Source organism: Nelumbo nucifera, chromosome 6 (genome assembly GCF_055504915.1).
Source record: "Nelumbo nucifera cultivar China Antique chromosome 6, China Antique-T2T, whole genome shotgun sequence".
NCBI lineage: Eukaryota > Viridiplantae > Streptophyta > Magnoliopsida > Proteales > Nelumbonaceae > Nelumbo > Nelumbo nucifera.
In genome coordinates, this window is record NC_142654.1 from 18,167,970 (window position 1) to 18,193,211 (window position 25,242).

The 25,242-nt window shown below is 38.9% G+C and overlaps 1 protein-coding gene and 1 pseudogene across 4 annotated transcripts; one reads left to right on the forward strand and one right to left on the reverse strand.

The window, feature by feature from the left end:
• LOC104591370 (serpin-ZXA pseudogene) lies at positions 1–537 on the forward strand (annotated as a pseudogene).
• A 2,084-nt stretch (positions 538–2,621) lies between these two features.
• On the reverse strand, positions 2,622–23,758 carry LOC104591140 (uncharacterized). Of its 4 annotated transcripts, none has more exons than XM_088890246.1 (19): positions 23,019–23,758; positions 22,618–22,839; positions 21,161–21,268; positions 18,506–18,621; positions 18,130–18,393; positions 17,931–18,028; positions 9,923–10,085; positions 9,713–9,823; positions 6,274–7,314; positions 6,022–6,174; positions 5,835–5,934; positions 5,624–5,718; positions 4,449–4,640; positions 4,275–4,331; positions 4,122–4,193; positions 3,880–3,978; positions 3,666–3,797; positions 3,376–3,549; positions 2,622–3,031 (listed from the first exon to the last, which is right to left on the reverse strand). In XM_088890246.1, the coding sequence occupies exons 3-19, from the start codon at positions 21,180–21,182 to the stop codon at positions 2,861–2,863; spliced, it is 3,060 nt and encodes a 1,019-aa protein (XP_088746372.1). In that variant the 5' UTR covers positions 21,183–21,268; positions 22,618–22,839; positions 23,019–23,758; the 3' UTR covers positions 2,622–2,860. The 4 variants fall into 4 exon arrangements, with proteins under 4 accessions (XP_088746372.1, XP_088746371.1, XP_010248230.1 ...); XM_088890245.1 differs by having other exon boundaries at positions 22,618–22,847; XM_010249928.3 differs by lacking the exon at positions 23,019–23,758 and having other exon boundaries at positions 22,618–22,962.
• Positions 23,759–25,242: the final 1,484 nt, after the last annotated feature.

A 25,242-nucleotide genomic window follows, 5' to 3' on the forward strand; every position in this document is an offset into this window, starting at 1 on the left:
ATGGCGTCAAAGTACTCAAGACTTCCTTACAAGCAAGGAGACGATAATAGCAGATGCTTTTCCATGTATATCTTTCTTCCCGATGAGAGAGATGGACTTCATGATTTGATCGAGAAGGTGGCTTCCGATCCAGAATTTATTGATCGCTATCTCCCTGTCAGACAAATCCAAGTAAAAGACTTCCGGATCCCAAAGTTCAAGATCTCATTCGGCTTTGAAGCTTCAAAAGTCCTCAAGGAACTAGGACTAGTGCTGCCTTTTGACAAGAACGAAACAGAACTGACTGAAATGCTAACAGGTCCACTGGAAGGTGGTAATCCTTTCGTTTCAGGAGCTTACCATAAATGTTTCGTCGAAATTGATGAAGCAGGAACTGTGGCTGCTGCTGGCACAGCTATTCTAATTCAGCAACAATGCCTTTCCTTTCCCATAGATTTCGTAGCAGATCATCCATTCATGTTTGTGGTGAGAGATGATCTGAGTGGAGCGGTGCTGTTCATGGGGCATGTCATCAATCCCTCTGTTGTCGGCAATTAATAATTTCTTATATTTTTACTGTTGTAATGATGATTAAGAGTTCTTAACGGGTGACGGTGTGAGTGAAGAAAGAGTTGAAAATTAAAATTCAATTGAAATGAAATGAAAGAATCTTTTAAAATATAGAACTTGAAAATTCCAATTTCTGTACCAATAGGATTTTGGTTGCATTGATCAAGCTAACATCTGCGCCCCACAACGTTGCACAGCACATTCCCGCTGATGATGTCATCATCGAGAGATGTTCCCAATGGTGGGGGTGTGCTGTTGGGTGCAGATCCAAATTTGCATTGACAAGAAATTGATGTTCTTTTTTCTAAATTTACGTGCATGTCAGAAAAATTTATTGTCTTGGGTATACACCCATTTTCCACGTGATAAATAACTTTTTCATCTTAGGAAAGTTGTCAGTAGTACATGAATAAACAAAAATACCTTTTTAATAATAGGTTTTAATTGAATAAAATAATCATTGTCTTATTTACATGACAAATGCATTTATCCAGATAAACATTTCTTAAAAAAACATTTATTTACCAAAAAATGAACAGACCTAAGTGCCAACTTTTTGATGATAAGATGGAGGTGTAAGTGATCATATGGACAAAGCAAATCAAGTTCAAGCTTAGCAATTCAGTTCAGTTGAACCGAGCAAAGAGCAAACCAAGTTCAAGCTTAGCAATTCTCAGTTCAAGCAGCTTGCGAGCTTAATTGGTCAAAACTCTTCGATGCCATGTTTTTCCTGCATCATATATCTTCCTTATATTAAAATTAATTTTTAATATATTTTTTATTTATAATATTTTAATCTTAATTTATTTATAATCCAATCAAGTCAAACCAATAATCAAGCCTATCGAATATTGACTGAAGTTGAATTTCGAGCTCCGAACTTTGAAGTCCAAATTGAGACTCAACTCTTGGTTACACCCGTAGTGAGGGGATTTTGTATTGTAACGGGTATCCCGTGTAATTATATCGGATAAAGCTTCAAGAAGCCTCAGTTGCTTTCTTTCTATAAAATGTTCGAGGCTTACGCCTCAAATTGGTGGGATGCGCGCCTCATATAATTAGTTAATGGAAAAGGAAAAAGTATATAATATTTTGCAAAGGTAATTTACATCTTGTTAATCACCAATAAAATCAAAAAATATGCTCTCACAAAACTCCTTTTTGTCTGATAGATGGCTCGCAGGGTGGACATTCCATTTATTTCATTAAAAACCGAATTGAATAAATCAAATTTTCAAAAACTAAACTTATAAAACATAAAACTGAATCAAAATGGAATTACTTGATTCTTATAACATAATTACTTGGGTTGCATTTGACACTCCTTATTTTAAGGACTTATCTCCTTTTTGTAATTATAAATTCAATGTTCATAGAAACATTTTAACAAACAGTTTATTAAACATTCAGTATATTATGACTTAGATAGAATATCCCCGATGGATGGCCCACCACCCACCTACACTAGTATAATTAACAAACATTCAGGGATTGAACTCATTGGCCGAGGCCCATGAGTGAAACAGTTAAGACTAATCATAGACGTCTGCCTAATGCATCCATTGATGATCATACAGCTGTTCTCAATGAATTTTCTCTCTCAAAGATAACATTTAGAATCTGTAAGAAACTATGGCGGTGTTTGAAACCATGAGCGTTTATTCAATACACGCTGCCACATAGGCACCACTTCAGCATTACGCCCATTATGTTGATCTGTACGCATAGAAACTTGCAAAAACAGGTCTTAATTTATGTGCACATCTACTGTTGGGGGAAGATTCATTTTAGCACTTCCTCCAACAGGTAGACATTCACTATTTTGCTGATGTGGTGCCTAATTGTCAATAAACGGTTTTATTATTATTTTTCTCGGTTTTACAAACAAATCAAGTGGGCAAGTACAAACATTTAGTGGATAAATGGAAGCTATACCAAACACATACTATAGAATTTGGACTGATTTTGCCCTTTTGATGCTGGAGAGCCGAGTTGACGGAGATGATGGACCCTGTACATAATACCGATTTCCAACTCCAGAGATTACAAGTGGACCGCATTGACATTGTTGATTGGGACTCTGCCTAATTCTGTTTTCTTTACGAGGTTTTCCAAATCTTGGGAAAACTTTTGATTCCATCCTCTGTACTACAAATTTGTTAACTTGTACAAGTTTACATAATGTAGTATCTTGATTACCTTGATAATAAAAGGAAAAAGATAAAAGAAAATATAGAGAAACAATTTCTGTACAAGACTTGTGGAAGAACAGAGATGATTTGCACCTCGCCATATGCAGAACTTCTTCTCATCAGTCAGGTCTTGCAGGGAAGGCCTTACCCAACCTGGAAGCACTGGTTTCAGAGCCAGGAACCGTAAGCAAGTTCCCACTATCAGACATGTAATAGTAGTTGTAGTTGATCCTGGTAACCAAATCCGCTAAATGAGGGAAGTGACCCACATTGAGTTTGAAGGATAGAACCTACATGCGAATGGCCAATCAAAGAAACAATTAATGTAAGAATACATGGTTAACACCATATACATATATATATATGTATATACATATTTCAGGGTCCGTGGCTCACAGGAATAAGGGTCTGGAATCAGGTCCATTCTGATTCCAACCATTTGGTTGAGCAAAATCAGAATCATATTCCCATTCCTAATGGAATGCCATTTGAGGGAATGGCTATTCCCACCCCCTCCCTTGGGAATTAGAATCCATTCCAGCCAATTCCAACTGTGAACCAAAGGGACTCTGTCTTGAAAGCTGACACAGATGATCCAACAGGTAATAAAATAAAGGGGTGAACAGAAGGCTACTCTGAGAAGAAATGCAATGCAATCATCGAATTGTTTCTCAATCCTGTCAATTTCCATCTCACATCTCGCCTTGATAGCAAGGGCTGCTCCACTGCTATTTAGTGTCTGTTGTATGGAGTAGAAGTCAAGAGCTAATCCAAGGATTATCTTGATCCTATTTGCAATCAAGGCCCACTGCAAATTCATTGCAGATTATCAGACAACCACATGCAATGCTTTCTCACAAGATTCCAGTGCAGAGCAGTTTTAATATATTTCAAATCTCAACAGTAATGAGATGGTTACACTACCAACTTATCTGGAACCACAAAGCACTGCCGCTGAATAGACAATAGATAGGCCTCATGCACTTCTCTGACTTCATCAAGAGAACCAGCAGATGCCATACCTTCGCAGAGTTCAAGCCATGCACTGTGAAAAACCTGCTTATTCTAACCTGGTCAGAGATCAAAGATTGCTGAAATTCCTTCATGAAAAAGAATTGACACAAAGATTGGATCTTACTCTATCCATGACATATTGGTGAAAAGCATCAACAAAGTGGAGGAGTTTCTGCTCAACTAACCAGTGATGCTTGCGATTGATTGTTGCAGTGCCCCTACCCTAAAATAGGTGAAATTACAAATAAAAAATGTTTCAATCTCAACAAATGTTCTCTCACATCAAAAATTGGTAGCGAAATCAACCATATCTAGGTATCTACAAGGAAATAATGGAGGGAAAAGAGGAAGAAGTCGAAGAACAACCTTCCACATCCACCTTCGAGTTTCATCAAGAACAAATTTTGCACGCTTCACTTTCAACAAGAAACCCATCACCTAAACCCAATAAATACTAACTGATCAAGAATAATGTCATGATCCCTATAACATTAATGCAAACCTAGACATAAACCTTACCTGATTGTATTTCTTAATTGCCTCTGTATTAGCAATAAGCTCTAGAGGCCAAGAGACCTGTCGCACACAAATACCAACTTATAAATCTTTAAGCAAAAATACAAGGCAAATGAATCAAAACAATGAAAAGATATCAGGGTCGGTCAAGTCAAGCAATAGAAGCTGGAAGCATACCTTGTATGTGAACTTCAGCAAATCAAGGGCATCAATGCCAAAACAGTGGTTGCGACCTTTATGAAGAGTGGAGACAGGGCTAGCTGCAATACTTTGTACATCACCACCTGGGTCATGCCCTTTTGTAATTGTCACAACCAATGAATCTGGTGCACTGAGAAGCATCCTATCAGCAGAATTTCTAATTGATTCCTGTAGTCAATAAAAGTACTGTAATTATTATCTCGAAAGCAAGTAAAAATTGATCAAATGCCCACCAGGTAGACCTCAGGTTTTTCACATACTGGCAAATGTGGTACCCAAACAGCTAGATGGGAGTTAAGAAGAAACCATCCGAACTCTGAGAGGGTCTTCAACTCTCTTCATTTCCATCTGCACAGAGCAATGGAAAAGCCTGTGGGAGAGACAGGACCACCTCCATTTATAGAGGGAGATTAGAGTTGGTCAATCCACCTAGAAAAACTTCATAGGTCAAGAACCAAATTGAATGATGACCGTAACATCAATTTTGAAATTGTCCAATGGCCATAAAAGAACATCATATCAGTCCAAGAAATGATCCTGATGAATATAATCATGAACTGGTTTAATTTTTTGGTATATAGGTAGGGAACCATGTTGTAAATCACATTTGGCAATCAAGAAAAAACATGTAGAAAAAATGAGTTAACAGAAATGCGAATGTTGGGATGGATGAGTGGGAAAATTACAAAGGATAAGATCAGAATGTATTTAGGAACCTAGTTAGTAGCCACAGTAGGTAATAAAATAAGAAAAAGTAAACTAAGATGGTTTGGTCAAATGTAGACAAGGCCATCTATAACAACAGCAAGAAGTAATCTATTATTGCGAGTTGAAGAGTCCAGATGAGCTAGGGGCAGACCAAAAGGACATAGGTTGAAGTAGTGAGAAATGACTTCAGGGCCCATTATTTAACAATGGATGACAATTACAGAGTGGAATGGCAAAGCAGGATTCATCTAGCCAATCACCCAATCCCATATAGTTGGGACAAGGCTGAATTGAGTTGAAGTAGGGAAACCATCAAACGGTGTCTCCTATCGTCCTGCACATATGCCAGGTATGTTACTGGCTGTGACCAACCTTAGCGTCTTCCTGATGGGTATACTAGGTTTCTTTGCATATCTTGTTCTGCAAGACATGACTAGCTGCACCTGTAGTATGGTGTTCAACTCAAAATCATCATCCAACAATTCTGCCTTATCTAGCTTATCAAAAACTACAGCCAGAAAATGCTGCAGCATGTCACCTGAAGTTCATTATAGTAAGATCTTATGTCAATAACAAAATTATATATTTAATTAAGCAAACAGGTAACGGACCAAAAAAATCCAAAAAATAGAGGTTCAGAAGACCAGAAAATACCTGAACCTAACAAATAAATAGCACGTAATACTCCAAGTTCATCCATTAATCGCCAACCATTCATCAGTTTCAACAAGATATGCCTCCCTATACAGTCCACCTAGGGAATATAAACCGTAAGAAATTTGATTTAGATAAACATCAAGCTGACATAAGGAAGTTTCGGGATTTATCTGGAGGGATCTACCTGTTTCTTAATGTAGATAACAAGACATTCTTGTATAATAACCAGAGGAAGTGGGGTCTCCTTTGGTTCAACACTTCCAATCCAATTGAGAACTTTTGATGTTAAGGTGCTATTTTTCTGGAATGGTAAAAGCTCCGATATACTGAGGTTTTCCTATTGCAAAGTAAAAAGGAAAAAATGACTTCATGAACTACATGCCTAGAAAATGGCATAGAAATAGAAATATTCCAAGAACCAGAAATCTACCAGTACCTGAACAGAAGGAAGAAGAGTTGAGAAAGAAAATAATGTTTCTATTGCCTTTGCATCACCCTGTGATTGAATATATTCTGACACACCAAATTGAAAACCAAAACTATAATCTGTTCCATTGGCTGCAAGGGATATTCCACTATTCACACCAAAGATAGCCTCCCTCAAGCTCTCATCATTCAGAGGAGGAAGATGTAAATTTCTAGATAAGTTCAACATATTCCAAATGGCCCTATTTTTATCAAGAGATGTTTGGCACATGGTAATGATGGGATTTTCAGGAGAAAATGATTGAACAAGTGGTGATTCCTGCACAAAATTTGTGGTTAATTTCTCCTTTTTCACTTCATGGAAGGAATTTGCATCCTTCATTGCAGACCCTAAATCTTTTTTCTGGGACAGTGTTTCCAATAGGAACTTAAACCAAGTCTTCTCTGAACAGACTGAAACCGGTGAGATTACCCCATTTTCTTTGGCCAGCTTTTGTTTGTCCATGTAAGCTTCAACCAAATGTGCCATCACAAGGTTCCATGAGTCATCCAGTCTAACATAATTAGAGATGTGATCACCATCACCTATGAGACCCACCAATGATATACAGAAAACCTCTGACAAAGTTAACCCACCTACACTCTTCCCATGATGCAGCTCACTTGCATTACTTCTACTTATAGATCTTATGCAATCATCAATATCATGATCACTGCCAACACCAGATATTGCTGTGTATTCCCTTCGAACATGCCGGATCAGCTGTAATGATTTTCCCGCAGACACAATGGCCTTTGCTATGTCCCTAATGAACAGAGGGCAGACTTCAAGGTCCATTCCTTTCTGATCTCTCCCCTTTAGAGAACTATGTGATATGGGATCTCTGTCAGCCATTCCCTTCTTGTCACCAGCCACAGACTCACCAGCATTGGAACAAGTACCCACAGATGACCCAGGATTTAATTTTTGACATACTTGCCTCAGTAGATAGCTCTTTTCCCAGAATGTTGCTTGATCAGTTGCAATTGTTTCATTGGCATAGAAGAACATCTGCAAATAATGGCACTGTAGTATCAGAAAGAATATGACGTTGAACCAAGACAGGAACAAGTATCAGAACCTATCGTGTGTACATTTATTTGATGGGATTCCTGCAGTCCACATTATATTTACAAAGCAACAGAAAATAATTATTTCTCATGAAACAAAAAGCACCATTGGAATAAACACTGAGGCACTAAATGAACTCTATCATACACCTATAGATGACAATAAAAATGCAGTGAAGTTATATTTCCCACATAGATGGTGAAAAGTACTTAAAAACATAGACTAGAAGTCCAGAAGTTAATTTATATGTTGCAAGGAAAAAAATTCAAGATTCTACACCACAATCATGAAGTCTCTGACTCTGGCACAGGTTTTCACATGGGCTGTTCATCCTTTTGAACGAGTTCGCAAAACAAAATGAGAGCATAAATCATGTAAGTCTTTCAAGAGTGGAAAACATAAAAACAATGTCAGAGAATTCTAGCATACTATGACTGTTGGAATAAGGTGTAGTAGGAAGAGGCCGGTAGAGGGTGCTGGATAGAGAAGGGCTGGAAGATGTGACATACAGGCTTGAAAAGATATATTTGTGTATATGTTTATGCATGTATTCATGTTTAAACATAAATGAATATATCCATGTTTATGCACAAAAAAAATGTCATGTGTATGTATAAATGGTGCTTCTAATAGGATGTATATGTATTATGTATGTAAGGAAGAGGAGAGTAAGAAATGTGAGGATGAGAGAGAAGGAAGGACAAACTGACCTCACTTATAAGGTTTTGTGAAGGAATAATTAACTTTCACAATAATGAAAGTTTTAGGAGTGCATTAACTAAAGAAGTTATATTAGAAAAAAATCGTGGGTGAACATGTTCCCCATTGAGTAAAAGATAAAAAACAGTTCACAAAATTACCTACACACAACTTTTCAGTTGATTAGATGCATGATCTAACCCACTGGGTTAAATATAAATTACAAATTTAGATCTATGTTCCTAACTTTTTGAGAGCACAATCCTGAGGCAATTCCACTACAAAGTAGTAGAATTTACACTATGTTAAGAAGGTATCCTTCTTGCGCATTTCTAGTTTCCTACTATATATAGGTATTGGAAAAACTGCTTACCCCATACTTATGGCCATCAAAGAAGCCTTTTTCAGTAACAAATAAGCCACATTACTCAACAGAATATGTTCATAATATTGATAAAAATAGCATATGCTCATAACCATCAATGATTTAATATTTGCAATATAAAATTTGTATACATGTATGTGTACTTTACAAATTAGGCATTGCATCTAATATAGACTTTCCACCAAACTTTTTGTCTCCCAAGTAGAACCATCCTCCAGCTACTTTCAGTGGAAAGTGGACTGCAATTTTATTTTTCAAGCAAATTACCCTAGTCTAACTCCAACATCTCTTGGCTTATATGGCAGTGCACAACAGCATGCCCCAGTCCCTGTTGCATGTGTCATATGTATGGTAAAAAAGAAGTGTTGCAACTTGAGCTAGACTCAACCAAACCATATTATTCTGGAATCTTCTGGCCTGTAACTGGGCTTCAGTTAGGAAATCGCAACACAATTTAGGAGCCATTTGATAACAGCTGAACTAGCTAAACTGAAAGACTTATTGCTTTGTCTTTAATTGTTAAAATAATTAAATAGTAAAATTTTTATGTAGTGGTCTACCCAACTTCAGTTTCAGCCATTAAGGAGCTCACAGCCTCCTTAAAATCTTATTTACTAAAAGACAAAGCAATAAGATTTTCACTTCAGCATCTTTAACTGTTATCAAACAGCCCCTTAATGTTGAGTTGCGGTTGGCTTCCGGACCCACAAAAATTCATTTTATATACACAAATAAAGGGAGTATGCAAGACATAAATAACAAAGTTTTAGGTGTGACTGAATAAACTTGAGTTAAACATCAAAAAGTGAAAATACCAATTTCAATTGCTTCTGGCTCGCATGGCATTGCAAGCTAAGCCTAATGAATATAAACCAAAATAAGTTAGGCAAAGTAAAACTAATAAAGATCAGGTGAACAGATTTGGTTTCTCCAGGCCGTTTGCTTAGTTCTTAGGGTTGGGCTCACATGGTATTGCAAGCTAAGCCTAACGAATATAGACCAAAATAAGTTAGGCAAGGTAAAACTAAAAAAGATCAGGTGAGCAGATTTGGTTTCTCCAGGCCATTTGCATAGTTTTTAGGGTTGGGCCTGTGTTGACCACTAACCTGAACCAATGTGCTCAAGTTCCATCTAAGAGGACAAGGAGGATAATATTTTACTTGGTTCCTTATCCTTACATGAATATTAACTTAACAATGTCCACTTTTTTATCAATCTTATCAAGATATCATATGAAAAAACCAAGTATATTACCTCTTCAAATGGATCATCAAGAACTCCATCATAAAGCCAGGAATCAAGCCTTTCAATATATGGAAGTAAACTCCCTACAAATACATATAGTAGCATCTGATATGCTTCTTCCTGCCATTAGCAAAAACTGTTAATTAGAACCACAAAAACTAAGACAATAAAAAGACAAAAGACTAGAGCATAAAGCATGTCCAGGAATGCTTCTACAACCTCTCCACCTTGCACGAGACAAACTTCATTTAACTTCTTATAAAGATGATCAAGGATATGAACAGACACCTCAGCAGCTGGAACAGAAGAATTGGGTTCAAAATAAGCACCTGGAATTGCTCCATGAACTACTTGTAGTAGAAATTCAGCTCGTGAGCAAAGACTGATAAATCAACGAGAGACCGTCAGCATAAATCTATCATAACAAGATGAAAATAAATAACAAAACAAGCAACAGGGTGATGGGTGCAAAGAAGCACTTGTAGAACCAGAAGCAATACAAAGGATCAGAGTATCTGCAAAACAGATTTAGGTCTGAAGGTCACCATGTGGAAAAAATGCCAAGGCAGTGTTATCAAAGCATCAATTGACTAATCAACCAACTAGTCAGTTGATAATCGATGCAGTTGCCTAGGATAACTAAGCATTGACTAGGTTGACCGGTTGATCATTGACTAGTCAGCTTAGTTAACAACAACGTTATTATGAAGCTTTGTATGTTTGTATCTATAATTATTGAATTGATATAGAATATGTTTGTACAGGGTGATGGGTGCAAAGAAGCACTTATAGAACCAGAAGCAATACAAAGGATCAGAGTATCTGCAAAACAGATTTAGGTCTGAAGGTCACCATGTGGAAAAAATGCCAAGGCAGTGTTATCAAAGCATCAATTGACTAATCAACCAACTAGTCAGTTGATAATCGATGTAGTTGCCTAGGATAACTAAGCATTGACTAGGTTGACCGGTTGATCATTGACTAGTCAGCTTAGTTAACAACAACGTTATTATGAAGCTTTGTATGTTTGTATCTCTAATTATTGAATTGATATAGAATATGTTTGTACTTTGTTATATTTATGCTGTTGCTTTAAATATTTGTGATGGAGCACAATTGATGGTATGTAAAATAGAAAAAAAGGCATAAAATAAACAAGGAGTTCTTTTGAGTTTTCTCCCAATGTGTTTGTATCTCTAATTATTGAATTGATATAGAATATGTTTGTACTTTGTTATATTTATGCTGTTGCTTTAAATATTTGTGATGGAGCACAATTGATGGTATGTAAAATAGAAAAAAAAAGGCATAAAATAAAATAAGGAGTTCTTTTGAGTTTTCTCCCAATGAATCATGTATTAGTATGAAGTTTCCACAAAGGGCACGTTGGTAGGGTGTTCACAGTCCAGTTTGGAGAAGATCTCAGACCAAACCAATAAATTGCAGTCTGAGAAATTCTCAGACCAAACGAAATCGTTTTAATACAGAAACCAAACCATTTTATTACAGTTTGATCTGGTCTCTAATATGGTTTAGGCCATTCTATTGAGCTTAATCCAATTAGAAAGCCCAAATAACATATTTTATATGTATAATATTATATATTATATATATTCCGGTTTATGGTTTGGTTCACATTCTAAAATTCAGAAAACTGAACCAGACCATGTCTTAAGTCCAGACCAAAGCAAACCTCCAATTTCAGTTTGGTTCTGTTAGTGGTGTTAGTGAAGGGGTATTTCGGTCTTTGTACTTGTTGAGAATGTTGATGTGTATTGTTATGTTAGTTCGAGTGCCTCTTACTTAAAGAAGGGCACTTAAGTCTTTTCCAATAAGTTAATAATATAAAAACAGGTCTGGCCGAATCGAGGGATAACATTTTTTTTCTCTAATTCGAACCAGCCTTTCTCTCTTTCCTCTCTTTTCTCTCTTCCTCTTTCCTCTCCTACTTCTTGCTGTTTACTTTACAGTCAACAAACAAGACAGAATTCTAGGGCAGGTCAAACTTTAACATGGTATCAGAGCGAGGTTCAACAAATCAGACTTGCTAGAATTCTGTCTTCTGCGCATTCGAATTAGGGTTTCTCTTGGGTTCTCAGCTGTGAGTTGGAGACTAGGAAAAGGGCTGAAAAGGAGTGATCACCCTCTTCCCTAGGAGGTTCCTATGCCTCCAATTGTGTCGTTGGTGATTGGTTGCTGTGGTTTCTAAGCCCTAGTTAGGGCTGGTACGTGTGGTGCAGTGGTGTCTCAGCCCTTCGTGTGGTTGGCCTTTAGGCGATGAGGTAAAGTTTTTTTTTTATGTATATTATCTGTTATGGAATACATGAGAGGTGTAGTACAGTTCGCATGATGGGTTTTCAGATTGCAGTATGCTAGGGTTTATTCTGGTTTGTGTGTGATTCGAAGGGCAATAGTGTCTACTTAATGGTGTTGCAGTTTTCAGCATTTAATACTGCTGAAATCAGTGTGCAGACTTCAGTGAGTAGGGTTTGTGGTGTTGCAGTTCTCAGCATTTAATACTGCTGAAACCAGTGTGCAGATTTCGGTGAGTAGGGTTTGTGGTGTTGCAGTTCTCAGCATTTATTACTGTTGAAATCAGTGTGCAGATTTCGGTGAAGTGTCTGTGTGTAGTGTGTAGTGTGTAGTGCTCATAATTCAGTGCTCAGAATTCAGTGATAAGGGAGTTTGGCAATGGCAGATAATAGTGATAGTAAACCTAGTGTCATGATATCTACTGACTACCTGAATGTCCAAATGACCTCCATTAAACTGAATGGAGAGAATTATGTCCCTTGGGCCAAGTCTGTAGAGGTTTTTCTGAAGGCGAAGAAGAAAGTGAAGCATATAAGAGAGGACAAACCCCCCGCTAATTCTCAGGAGTATGAAGACTGGGAACAGGAAGATGCACAGACCATTACATGGTTGTGGAACAGTATGGAACCCAAAATCAATGTGAACTTCATGTTTCTTGACACAGCCAAAGAGGTGTGGGATCATGCTAAGAAACTGTATTCAGGTCAAGATAATACCACTAGGGTATATCAACTGTATCAGGAATACTTCAATTTGCAACAGGGAAATCAGAGCCTTGAGGAGTACTATGCCAGTGTGAGGAATATCCGTAATGAGTTAAATGTCTATCATCCTCTCACTTCTGATGTCAAAGTTCAACAGCAACAGCGAGAGCAGCTTGATGTGACACGGTTTCTGGTGGGGCTGAAGTCTGAGAATGAACCAGTACGAGCCCAGATACTAGGGGGATCTGCTCTTCCAGCTTTAGAGGAGGTGTTTGCTCGTCTTCGGAGAGCTTCCATTAGATCTATGGATTCTAATGTCTCCGATAAATCAGCATTCGCAGTGTCGAGAGGTCAAGGTGGCAGAAGTGGGGCACGAGGAGCCCAGTTTGGCAGGAGTGGTAGTGGTGGATCTACACATATCCGTGGTTGTGGTCGTACTGGAGGCAGAGATTCAGGGGGAGCTCGTGGTAGAGGACGTGGCTCGGGTCCACGAAAGTGTACTCATTGTGGTTTGGATGGACATACCATTAACTACTGCTATGACTTACATGGTCCTCCCTCGACGTGGGCCAACCATGCCATGACTAGTGACACCAGTTTCAGTTCTAGACAGGAGAACCGGTCAGCTGACCCGATGCCTTCTACTCCCTCAGATGGTCCAGGCAAGGAGATGGTGAGTGTTCCTCGGGATGAGTATGAGAGGTTTGTTCAATCCAAGTCACAGCAGAACACAGCTTCCTTTGCACACTCAGGTATGGCTTGTTTGGCATCCACACCCAACCCCTGGATTATTGACTCTGGAGCCTCCGATCACATGACGGGAACTCCAGGTGTGTTTTCATCTCTCACTCATTGCTCAACATCACAATCTGTTACCCTTGCTAATGGCTCCACATCATCTATATGTGGTGTTGGTAATGTTGACCTAGACCCTGTATCCCTATCCTCTGTTTTATATGTACCTAAGCTTCCATTTAATCTTATGTCTGTTAGTAAGCTGACCAAATCCCTTAAGTGCTCCATCACTTTTTACCCTTCTATGTGTGTTTTTCAGGATCTCAAGACGGGGATGAAGATTGGTGGAGGGCATGAAGCCGGTGGGCTGTATTATCTTGATGGTGGTGGACGAACGTCAACGGCCCTTTAGTCATCCATTTCTCCTCTCCAGTGGCATTGTAGATTTGGTCATCCTTCGCTGAAAGTGTTGCAGTCCTTAGACCCTTCATTGAGTCAACTTTCTGTTTTAGATTGTGAGTCATGTCAATTTGGGAAACACCATCGTGTTCCCTTTCATTCTAGGGTCGATAACCGTGTGTCGAGTCTTTTTTCTTTAATTCATTCAGATGTTTGGGGTCCTTATAAAGTGATGTCATATAATGGATACCGATATTTTGTTATTTTTGTTGATGACTGTTCAAGAATGACGTGGCTCTATTTAATGAAAGAAAGAAGTGAATTATTTGCCATCTTCCAGAAATTTTATGCTGAGATCCGCAATCAATTTGGCGTTCACATCAAAATTTTCCGTTCTGATAATGGTCGTGAATACTTGTCTTCATCTTTTCAAGAATACTTGGACCAACATGGCATTATACACCAAACTTCATGTACCTACACTCCGCAGCAAAATGGGGTTGCTGAGAGAAAGAACCGCCATCTTGTAGAAACAGCACGCTCCTTCATGCACCACATGAATGTTCCCAAAATCTTTTGGAGCGATGCAATGCTCACCTCTTGTTTCTTAATTAATCGGATGCCCACGTCTATCCTTGATGGTCGTTCTCCTTTTAGTGTCTTATTTCCCAACATGTCTCTGTTTCCGCTTTCTCCTCGGGTATTTGGGTGTGTTTGCTTCGTTCATAATCTGGGTCCCAGGACTGACAAGTTAGATGCACGTTCCCTGAAGTGTATCTTCCTTGGCTATTCCCGAACTCAGAAAGGGTACAAGTGTTATCATCCCAGTTCTCGTCGTTCCTTGGTATGTGCTGATGTTACATTCTTCGAGTCTACTCCGTTCTTCGTGGGATCTGCTGCTGCTGCTCCCTCCACATCACCACCTCCTCTTCCTCTTCCTGTGGTTGATCCACCTCCTCTGGTAGTAGTCATGCCTACGTCCTTGCCTCCGATGCCACCGTCGGTTGATCGTCCACCCATCCGTCACGTGTATACACATCGCCCGCATGTACCGGCTGCAGCTCCTCCAGCTTCATTTACCGTCGACAGATCCAGTTCCAGCTCCGACACCAGTCTCCGACCTAGATCTTCCTATTGCCTTCCGGAAAGGTAAATGTACTTGCACCCTTCACCCTATTTCCAATTTTGTTTCACTTACCCACCTCTCCGCCTCCCATCGCCAGTTCATCTCTTTGTTATCCTCCGTGGTTGTTCCTAAGGATGTCCAGGAAGCCCTTACCTCTCCAGAGTGGTGTCGTGCTATGGAAGAAGAGCTCTCTGCTCTGCATCATAATCACACTTGGGATCTCACCGCTCTCCCTCCTGGGAAGCAGGCTGTCAGTTGTAAGTGGGTGTATAGTGTTAAGTACTTTCCAGATGGTCGTGTTGAGCGCCTGAAGGCGCGGCTGGTTGCCAAAGGGTACTCCCAAACCTATGGCATTGACTACAAAGAGACATTCTCCCCGGTTGCTAAGATAGGGTCAGTTCGTGTCGTCATCTCCCTTGCAGCTATGTATGATTGGCCTCTCCATCAGCTAGATATCAAAAATGCTTTTTTTGCATGGTGATTTGCTCGAGGAGGTCTACATGGAGCAACCACCAGGGTTTGTTGCTCAAGGGGAGGATGGTAAGGTATGCAGACTTAAGAAGGCTATTTATGGACTTAAACAGTCCCCTCGAGCATGGTTTGGTAGGTTCAGTGAGGTGGTCAAGAAGTTTGGTATGAAACAGTGCCAAGTTGATCACTCTGTCTTCAGTTTTGACTCGTCGGCAGGCAAAATAATATTGGTGGTGTATGTGGATGATATCGTTGTGACTGAGAATGATAAAATGGGCATTGACAGATTGAAGGCATTCCTACAGGAACACTTTCAGACAAAGGACATTGGCAAGTTGAAATACTTTTGGGGCATAGAGGTAGCAAGATCTAAGCATGGCATTAATTTGTGTCAGAGGAAATATGTGCTTGATTTACTGGAAGAAACAGGGTTGTTGGGTACTAAACCGGCTGAGACAGCTATGGAAACAAATACGAGGCTGAGAAGTGATATAGGTGAAGTATTTGAAGACCCTGGCAGATACTGACGACTTGTAGGCAAACTAAACTATCTAACCATTACTCGGCCAGATATTTCATTTGTGGTTAGTGTGGTGGGTCAGTTCATGCAGAAACCTTTGGTCCCACATTGGAATGCAGTGCTAAGGATTGTGAGGTATCTGAAAGGAGCTCCTGGTCATGGTTTGCTGTATAGGAGTGGTGGAAAACTAGTAGTAAAAGGATACACCGATGCTGATTGGGCAGGTCCTATGTCTGATAGACGATCTACCACAGGCTATTGCACCTTTTTGGGGGGTAACCTGATAACGTGGAAAAGTAAGAAGCAAACAGTTGTGGCAAGAAGCAATGCAAAAACAAAATATAGGGCCATGGCACATACTGCTTGTGAATTAGTGTGGCTGAGGAACCTTCTACAGGAGATAGGATATGACATCAGTACTCCAATGAAGCTCTATTGCGACAATCAGGCAACGGTTCATATCTCTTCCAATCCGGTGTTTCATGAAAGAACCAAGCACATCGAAGTTGACTATCATTTTGTGAGAGAGAAGGTGCTGAATGGGGTGATAGAAACTGCATATGTTAGTACGGGAAACCAGTGGGTAGACTTGTTTACAAAAGGTTTGAGTCGGGGGAGAGTGGACTACATATGTAACAAGCTGGGATTATATGATATATACTCACCAGCTTGAGGGGGAGTGTTAGTGGTGTTAGTGAGGGGGTATTTCGGTCTTTGTACTTGTTGAGAATGTTGATGTGTACTGTTGTGTTAGTTCAAGTGCCTCTTACTTAAAGAAGGGCACTCAAGTCTTTTCTAATAAGTTAATAATATAATAACAGGTCTGGCCGAATCAAGGGATAACTTTTATTTTTCTCTAATTCGAACCAGCCTTTCTCTCTTTCCTCTCTTTTCTCTCTTCCTCTTTCCTCTCCTACTTCTTGCTGTTTACTTTACAGTCAACGAACAAGACAAAATTCTAGGGCAGGTCAAATTTTAACAGGTTCGATTCAGTTCAGTTTGGCAGTCTGGACCATATAATAAACACCCCTACATGTTGGGTAATCAATGGGGCACTTTCAGAAAACAAAGGCTATAATTTCCTACCCAGCCTAACTTTTTCTATGTTTGCAAATTTTAAACCAAATAATCAATATCATTTTTTGTTTCATGATTATAGTCTATATTAACTTGTTTATGGCACTGCATCAATATCTTAAATTTAGAACACACTTTTTTCATCAACTAGTCACACTGACTAGCAAGGCCAAAATGACTAGTCATTGCATTGATAAGAATATAAGATTGTGCCGAAGGTTAGGTCAATATCCAGTCCATCTTTTCCAAGACCAGATAGCTGGGTCCAACATTGGTCATGGCCTTTTGAGCTTTATGGGCCAAGACACTGAGACACTAAGTGCCCATTTGGGAGGGCTTTCATGCAGTGACTTCTGGCATTGCAAGGTAGGCCCCACACAGAAGGTTGTGAAGCTATGTTTGGTGAAAAACCTTGAAAGCCCAAAAGCACTTACACTGAGCTAAGAATTGACTTTCCAGTGAAGCTAGTTTTGGTAGCTTCTTTGAAGCAGGTCAAGCCATGAACAGCCTACAAGCCATGTTTGGTGAAAAATCCAGAGAGCCAAGTCAATCACCCTGTTGAAGGGATGTCCATGTCAGCCTCTTAGAATAGCTTATCCAGAGTACCTTGCCAAGATTATCTGACTTCTTAGGCAGATAAGCCAGTTGTCAAGAAACATAGTTTACATTATTCATGCAACCAAACCAAAGCTTATCTTAAGCAGAACCCTCCCAAATGGACCCCAAGACTGAAGATTAGCTGGTAAAGGCACTTGACACTTTATTCAAAACACCCAAAAGAAGAAAGTTCAACTATCTCAGTTCATACTACATTTCACTCATCATGCTCCTTAATTTCAACTATCAACAAGTGTTCAATTAACACGGTCATAGTCAAAGAACCTTGACAAAGCATTTGCTAATCCCAGGAAGGTTGGAGTGGTTATTGTATCAGATTCAGCTATCTTCATTTCCTCCTTCAGAGCAATGCTTCGCAACCTCTGTTGCACAAAACATGATAAGCTATCTTTCTAGAAGGTATACACACTAAAAAACTAAATAAGGAACAAATATTGTAATTTTATGTTAAGAAGATAGATACCTTATGCCATGCAGAAACAGAACTTGCAAATGCCTTTAAGGTAGGAGGTGATCTAAAAGATGACATTTCTACCTTCTTGATGAAAGCTTCTACCAGCTGTAAGCATGTTGAACTGTATATAAACTGATTGAGAATGCCACTAAGACTTGTCTGAGAAAGGTGGGAAACATATATGCCATTTTTGGCACAAAAACTTCTCCTGCTGTCATCCCAATAAAACAGTGAACCGGAGAAACCTTGTAACATTTGTAAAACACCTCTTACCTGCAACAGGAGAAAAGCAATTAGCATGAACTTTGAATAGAATTTTGCAGTATTTATCATTTAGGCAACAAGACCCTTTATATATTGGTTACATGTATCAAGACAAGCATACCAGATCAAGTTCATTTATCCTTGAATTGGAGAATGGAGCTGCAAAAGGAAGACCCTTAGAGAAAATATTATGGAGCCGAACGACAAAACTTTGAGCAACTTCAGTTTCTGCTCCATCTGTTGAATAAAAGATACAGCACTGTTACAAACATGGAGGGCCTCATAGAACATACTAAAACCAGTGTTTTAAAAGGCGTGGGAGGCATACGCCTAGAGGCGCCTCCAGGAGAGGCACTCCCAAAACACCCTGAGGCGTATGCCAAAGGCGTTGACACCTCTGAGGCGTATGCCTCTTCCACTTTTTTCATGACGCGTGTGCTAGAGGCGTATGCCTCATGCGCCTCATGCACATCTGATAATAAAAAGACAGAAAAAAAAAAAGAAAAAAGAAATAAAAAGGAAAGGAAAGGAAAGGAAAAGAAAGGGAAGGGAAAGAAAAAGAAAGAGAAGAAAAGAAAAGGAAAGGGAAGGGAAGAAAAGATAAGGGGATTGCGAGCTCGCCTCTGCTTCGACAAGACCCCCCCTTTCAACTAATGTTATGAATCTTTATTCTTCTTAATATAAAAGATTTTTATTAAAAATAAAGAAAAATGAGATCCCCCCTTCCTCTTCATCCTCCTCTTAACCCCCCTCCTCTTCAGGAGGCTTACGCCTCTTCATTCTGAACTACGCCTCACGGCTCTAGGTAGTGGAACGCCTCGCGTCACGCCTCCGCGTTTTAAAACATTGACTAAAACATAAATAAAATCAAGAAAGAAAATACAATCACATAGGATCAATGGGGTACTAAAAACAAGGGCATTAACCCAATGTTGGTCCTAGCCATCTGGGTCTTGGGAGGGCTAGACAAGGTATGGTCCTAAACATTGGCATTGTTTGCACAAATTGGCCGCCCTCAGACTTGGGGGCCAACCATTGGAGTGGGGAGGGGGGGAGGGGAAAAATATAGATGGAAGAAAGTAATATAAGTGGGGATTTCTGGGCCATAGGGGGGGGGGGGGGGGCATGGCTCCCCTGGGTCGCCCCTTGGCTCCGCCCCTGCCCATGCTTGCCAGCCTGAGATTTTACCATTACACAAAGTAATGAAGCACCATGCACTATGTACTGAAGCCACTCTTCACTCCCTAAAGTTCAAAAATTCTTCACATATTTTTTTTCTCAAGACAAGGTAAAGTATTTTATTAAAAAAGCAAAAGGATTACAACCCCCTAAACAGCAAGAAACTGTAAAGGGCCTATGTCCTTTCTGTACATTTCTATCTTGTATACATAGATACAAAAAGATTGGAAATAGCCTCTCTGTATGTACAGGGGTAAGGCTTCATATATCTGTCCCTCCCCAGACCCCACATTAGCAGGAGCCTCGTGCACTGTACTGCATTTATTTTCAAAAATCCTCCTAGTCCTTTCCATCCAGACTGTCCAAACCACTGCAGAAGGCCCCAACTTTCCATATGATCTTTCCTTGCTTAGATTAGCCTTTTAGCTTCCAACACCACAATAAGAAGATGATCCAGGTCCTCAGAAGCTTCGCCACACATAACATACTTGTCGGGCTCCACCCTCAGACCTCTTCTAGTCAATTTATCTGCTGTTAAGTACCTCCCCAACGTTGCAGTCAACATAAAAAAAAAAGCACTTTAAGAGAGCAACAGTATTCCAAACACTATCCTCTGGAAAATTTTCCATCTCAACCTCATTTAATTTGTTGTAGAAGGATCTAACTGTGAACATTCCTAACTTGCCCCACCTCCAAACTCTCTTGTCTCCTCTTGTCAGATCCGGCATAATGGTACTAATTTATTGCATCAGCTCTAGCCACTGCCTTACCTCCCAGTCATTCAAATTCCTTACAAAAACAGGGCACCACTCACTTGACTTTCCTTCCTGAAAGAGTACTTCAGCTATCAGACAATCTTTGTTTTGCGCAATCTCAAAGAGAGAAGGAAAGATCTCTTTAGGAAGAAAGGAATGGGAGGATCTTCAACGAGAAAAGTAAATCTGAAGAACTAGTGGATTGCATAAAGGTTAAATTTGCACATTGGGTAAAAACATAAAACTCATTTAAAGTGAAAGACAAAATTGTGATGGAATGGAAACCTTCAGAAAATAACAAAATAAAGCTGAATTTTGATGGAAGCTCTTCGGGCAATCCAGGTCCGGTAGGCATTGGGGTGTATTTAGCAATTCTTTAGGTAAGGTTGTTGCCTTGTACTCAAGACCAATTGGCATTGGGGATTCTTTGAGAGATGAAGTAATGGCACTGCTGTAAGGACTAAGATTAGCAAAGCAACTTGGGCTTCAACAGGTGGAGGTGGAAAGAGACACAAAAGTTAGTTGTATCTTGGATAAGCACACCCTAAGGGAAATAGATTACTTAGCTAAGGAGATGGGTGCTACCTTCAAATAGGTTAGGAGGACTACAAATGGGATGACAGATTCATTAGCCGTACAGGGGGTGTATAGGCAGCAATTGCTATAGGCTAAGGTGTAGTTGAACTATTCTACCACACGGGTTGTTGGAAGTTCTTCCAACAGTTACTTGTACTGTTCAATTGTTCATGATCTAATTTAATAAAAAAAATGGCTTCTTCTGATAAAAATAAAACTTATTTTGTCATACAAAATTAATAGAGATCAAAAAATTAAAGAAGTACCATAGAAGATGGGATTTCCCATTTAAATATTCTGCAGACTAGTAGAAGCACACTTCAAGTAGAGCCCCAACAAGGTAGGTTCAAATAAAAAAAATATCATCTCAATGCCTGCAATAGAAAAACTAACAAGCTCAGCTCCTGGTTATTTTCGAGTTCAATTATTTATTCCTAAAATGCTTTAATCCATTGGATAGTTTCTGTCAGCAACATCTTACAATAGTTCTCAATATTTTCAAATCACCTAGTTAACATGTCAGACCACTGATTTAGACAGCCCATGCGCTATCATAACTTGTAGAGGAAGTTAGCCATATGGATTAGTCAGACCTACCATTCAATACAGATGCTTGAACACCATGAATATGGTGAATCACAATGTGGCCAGTATATTATTAGTTTTAATTTTAAACACTGGCATCCAACATGATGTAAGAGATCCACAGTGTTCAAGGCACTCATTAAAAGAGAAGTTTGACCAACCCATATGCATAGCTTTGTTCTAACTTTTAGAATATACACTAAGTAAAAGCATATATCTGTACATATAACAAAAAAGGGTATTGTTATAAAGTCCCCTGATGATAAAAACAAGACAAGAAACAAGTGTCATGCAACATATTTATAACATTTGTTTTTTAGGTTAATATTATAGTTAGATTGCATATTAATTATATAAGTTCTGTATACATCCATCAATAGTCCAGTCCAAACAACACTTGTTAATATACTTTCCTGTTTAGTGATTTACTTATCAAGAGAAGGAGAAAGGTACAAGAGTGATGGAAAAAGAACAGTCGGCCAATTTCACTTGGGAAATTAGATATAAATTTCGTTTCAAATTATTACAATATAGCTCATTTGTTGGGACAGTTCTTGCATTCATCTTGCAGATAAAAGAATTTGTTAATGTATAAACCAAAGAGATGGAACACAAGTATAAAGTCCCTTTGATTCCAAGGGGAAGAAAAAGAAGAACCTGTGAAAAGCTTATAATCATTGACAGATTAATTGGAATCTACAAAAAGCTTATAATCATTTCCAGTTTGGTGAAGAAAGGGAACTTCCTATTTAGTTCAGTCCCCTACAATGTATATACAAACCCAAGTTGAAACCTACAACAAACCTTATAAGTTAGATCATAGCTACTGTAAAACTAGAATTAGCAATTTTTTAAGTTGTAGCTGCGGAATTCGTTATGACCAGAACACAAGCATATAGAGGGCATACAGAGTGTTCATCAAGTAGATAAAGCTTCACATGTGAGACATACATATTTGGAAAGTCAAAAGCATAGTAGAAACCTAAAAGAATCGAAATTTAGCACCGCAGAAAATCACCTTTTAGTTTCACCAGGACGCATTTTATGTTTCGTTAAAAATAAAATCTTTTCGAAAAGGATTACATGGAAAACATTAACACTATAGCCTATTAATTATGTACGAAGTTCTATAAAATACCACATTAGTAGTGCGTGGGCTGAATGTGATCCCTTCTCTACCAACAAAAGTTTGGCACAAACCAGCCAAGCATGGCAAAAGCAGATTTAAAAAGAAGAAGAAGAAGACTGATCTGATTCTCCAATGTTCACACTCCACAGCCAATATTGATCTCGCTCTGCAACCGGTTCATCGCCCTTCAAAAGTCTCCACCAATCTCAAGTTCGAACATCATACCAACCCCTACGGTCCTTCAACCAAGAAAGAATGATTATTTTTACGCCCAGAAGGAAAGTTTTAAATGGGGATTTTCAAACGAGTTAAATACTGAAAAGTTAAAACCTCCCCTCTGATATCTGAGAAATACTAAAACATTTCCTTTGGTTTCTGAAATTGACTAAAGAGTACCCTTGTCAGAATACCATGCCGTTATCTCTGACTGAAATGATAAAAAGACTCTTTTGCCCTCAACCATCCTTTAAATTTTCAAAAGATAGAGTGAAGCTATGAAGGGATCTTGCCATAAAACCCGTAACCCACAAGCATAGAAGAAACCATTTTGAAGGAAATTCAAGACGTTTTGTACGCCTTTGGGCTCCATGTTCATGCCCACAGCATCATCAGTGCTGCAACTAAATCTCATGCAGAGATTCTTTCCTGCTATTGCATTGGATGCTTTGTAGCCTCGCAAATTTACTAAATCTGCAACCAGTCGCAAATAGGATATCATGGCCAGCATACGAATCTCTGTAACTCTCTAACATAGGGGGAAATCTGCAACTCTATAACAATTCCGTAAAACGAAGAATCATTTTTCTGAAAAAAAAAATGTAAGCTGGAAGGTGGATCCATGAGATGCAAATTCTGTAAATCTGTAAATCCTGTAAGCTGGTTATTTCCCACTGTACAAGAGTCCTGCAATTTTGTTGGTTGAACAGAAGTTCCTTTTGCAGAGCACAGGAATCAGCGATGGCATGGCGGTGAACACAGACAAATTCAAGAAAATGCAAAGGCCTACGGTAGAAAGTAACGGCCGGGGTGGGTGGGTGATGATCGGCGAAGGGAGCGACAAGCAAAAGTAATTCCACAAGGTGAATCGGCAGGAAACAAGGCACTTGGTCTTCGAGCCGATGTGACATGTGAGGTGAAATTTTACTAAGGCTAACTTGGAAAGAGTACAAATGAAATGCAAATATGTTGACAATCAACGCTTTGTGACAATTAAAATACCAACATTTAACTTTGTCCACAACTGGCGGTGGTTTAATCCAAACAGCCACACTGGAGTCAGCTTTGATATTGGAAGGTGAATATGTGATGAGGAGCTAATCGCTGGATTGGTTGAATAACATTTAGGACTAACATGGGAGAAAAGGGGTGAATAACATTTAGAATAGAATTCCAATTTGCAATGGGTTCTCTATATATCCTACTAACACTACGGTTGTGTTTGGTACCATTCTCATTTTAGGTTGAAACGTTTTGAGTAGTGTAAGTGGTGCAAGTTTCAATGGTTAGAGGAGAAACTGTTTGGTTAATTTAATGAATGTTTATAGTCTCAACAACAGTGCTCACTAGATTGTTTATAGTAGATATGTATTTGGTATGTCCTGTGAATTCACATTGGAGTGTTTAAAGTAAAATTTTTATTTCTAGGTAACACCAATCACACTTTATGCCAATCTAATGAACAAGAATTTTCCAAACCCAGAATTTCATCGGACTTTATTTTTCTCCAATGTACAGGCCGGGGTGTTATGTCTGTAAATGTTTTATCAAGAGCTTCAGGCTGCTTCAAGAAGAATAAGACGATGGAGCTTATGCATTGAAGAAGACTAAGGCTATATAACTTTGCTTAAAGTGTTGTATGATACGCGATGCATCTTATCAATTCATCACCATGCCACATCGGATGACAAGTAAGTGCCATATCAGCTAAAACATTGTGAGACACAGTGGCTGTTGGGGGAAACCTCAATTTGATGTTTCCTCCAACACCCCCGTGTTGCTATTTTCAGACAAAACGTTTTTTTGACTGTTTTGAATTAAAACAGTCTCAATTAAATAATAAATTCCCATTGTAATTCAAAACGCCTAGGTGGCATTGATGTGGCAGGGTTTCAACTGGGAACGACAATGGTGCCAAACATACCCTATATCAGTTGCTACTTGCTGCACAACCCAACCCCCATGAATTGGCAAGACCTGGATCTGTTGCTCGAACTATTGTGTATCACTTGCTACTAACCAATCACAATACACCAGTGTTTTGTGCAGACTGTGCACTGGCATGCGGGCCTACATGTATGAAACTTGGATGATACATTTAGGGCTGTTAAGGGGTCGGACTTGCCTGATGGACCCGAACGGACCGAACCAATTCATACCCAAAAATTGATTATTTTATTAAATATATAATACTTTCTTAATTTTCATATAATTTGTACCATATGTTATATTTGAAATGGTAAATTCGATAGATAATATTAATTAAAAATATTTAAATTATTAACATATAGATAATTTAGTATTTTTCTATCATTTTTATTATGCTTATATTATCAAATTTTAAATTTTAAGTTATTATTTAAATAAGTAAATATAATTTTCAATATAATCGGGTTCAGACCTGACTATTAAACAAGA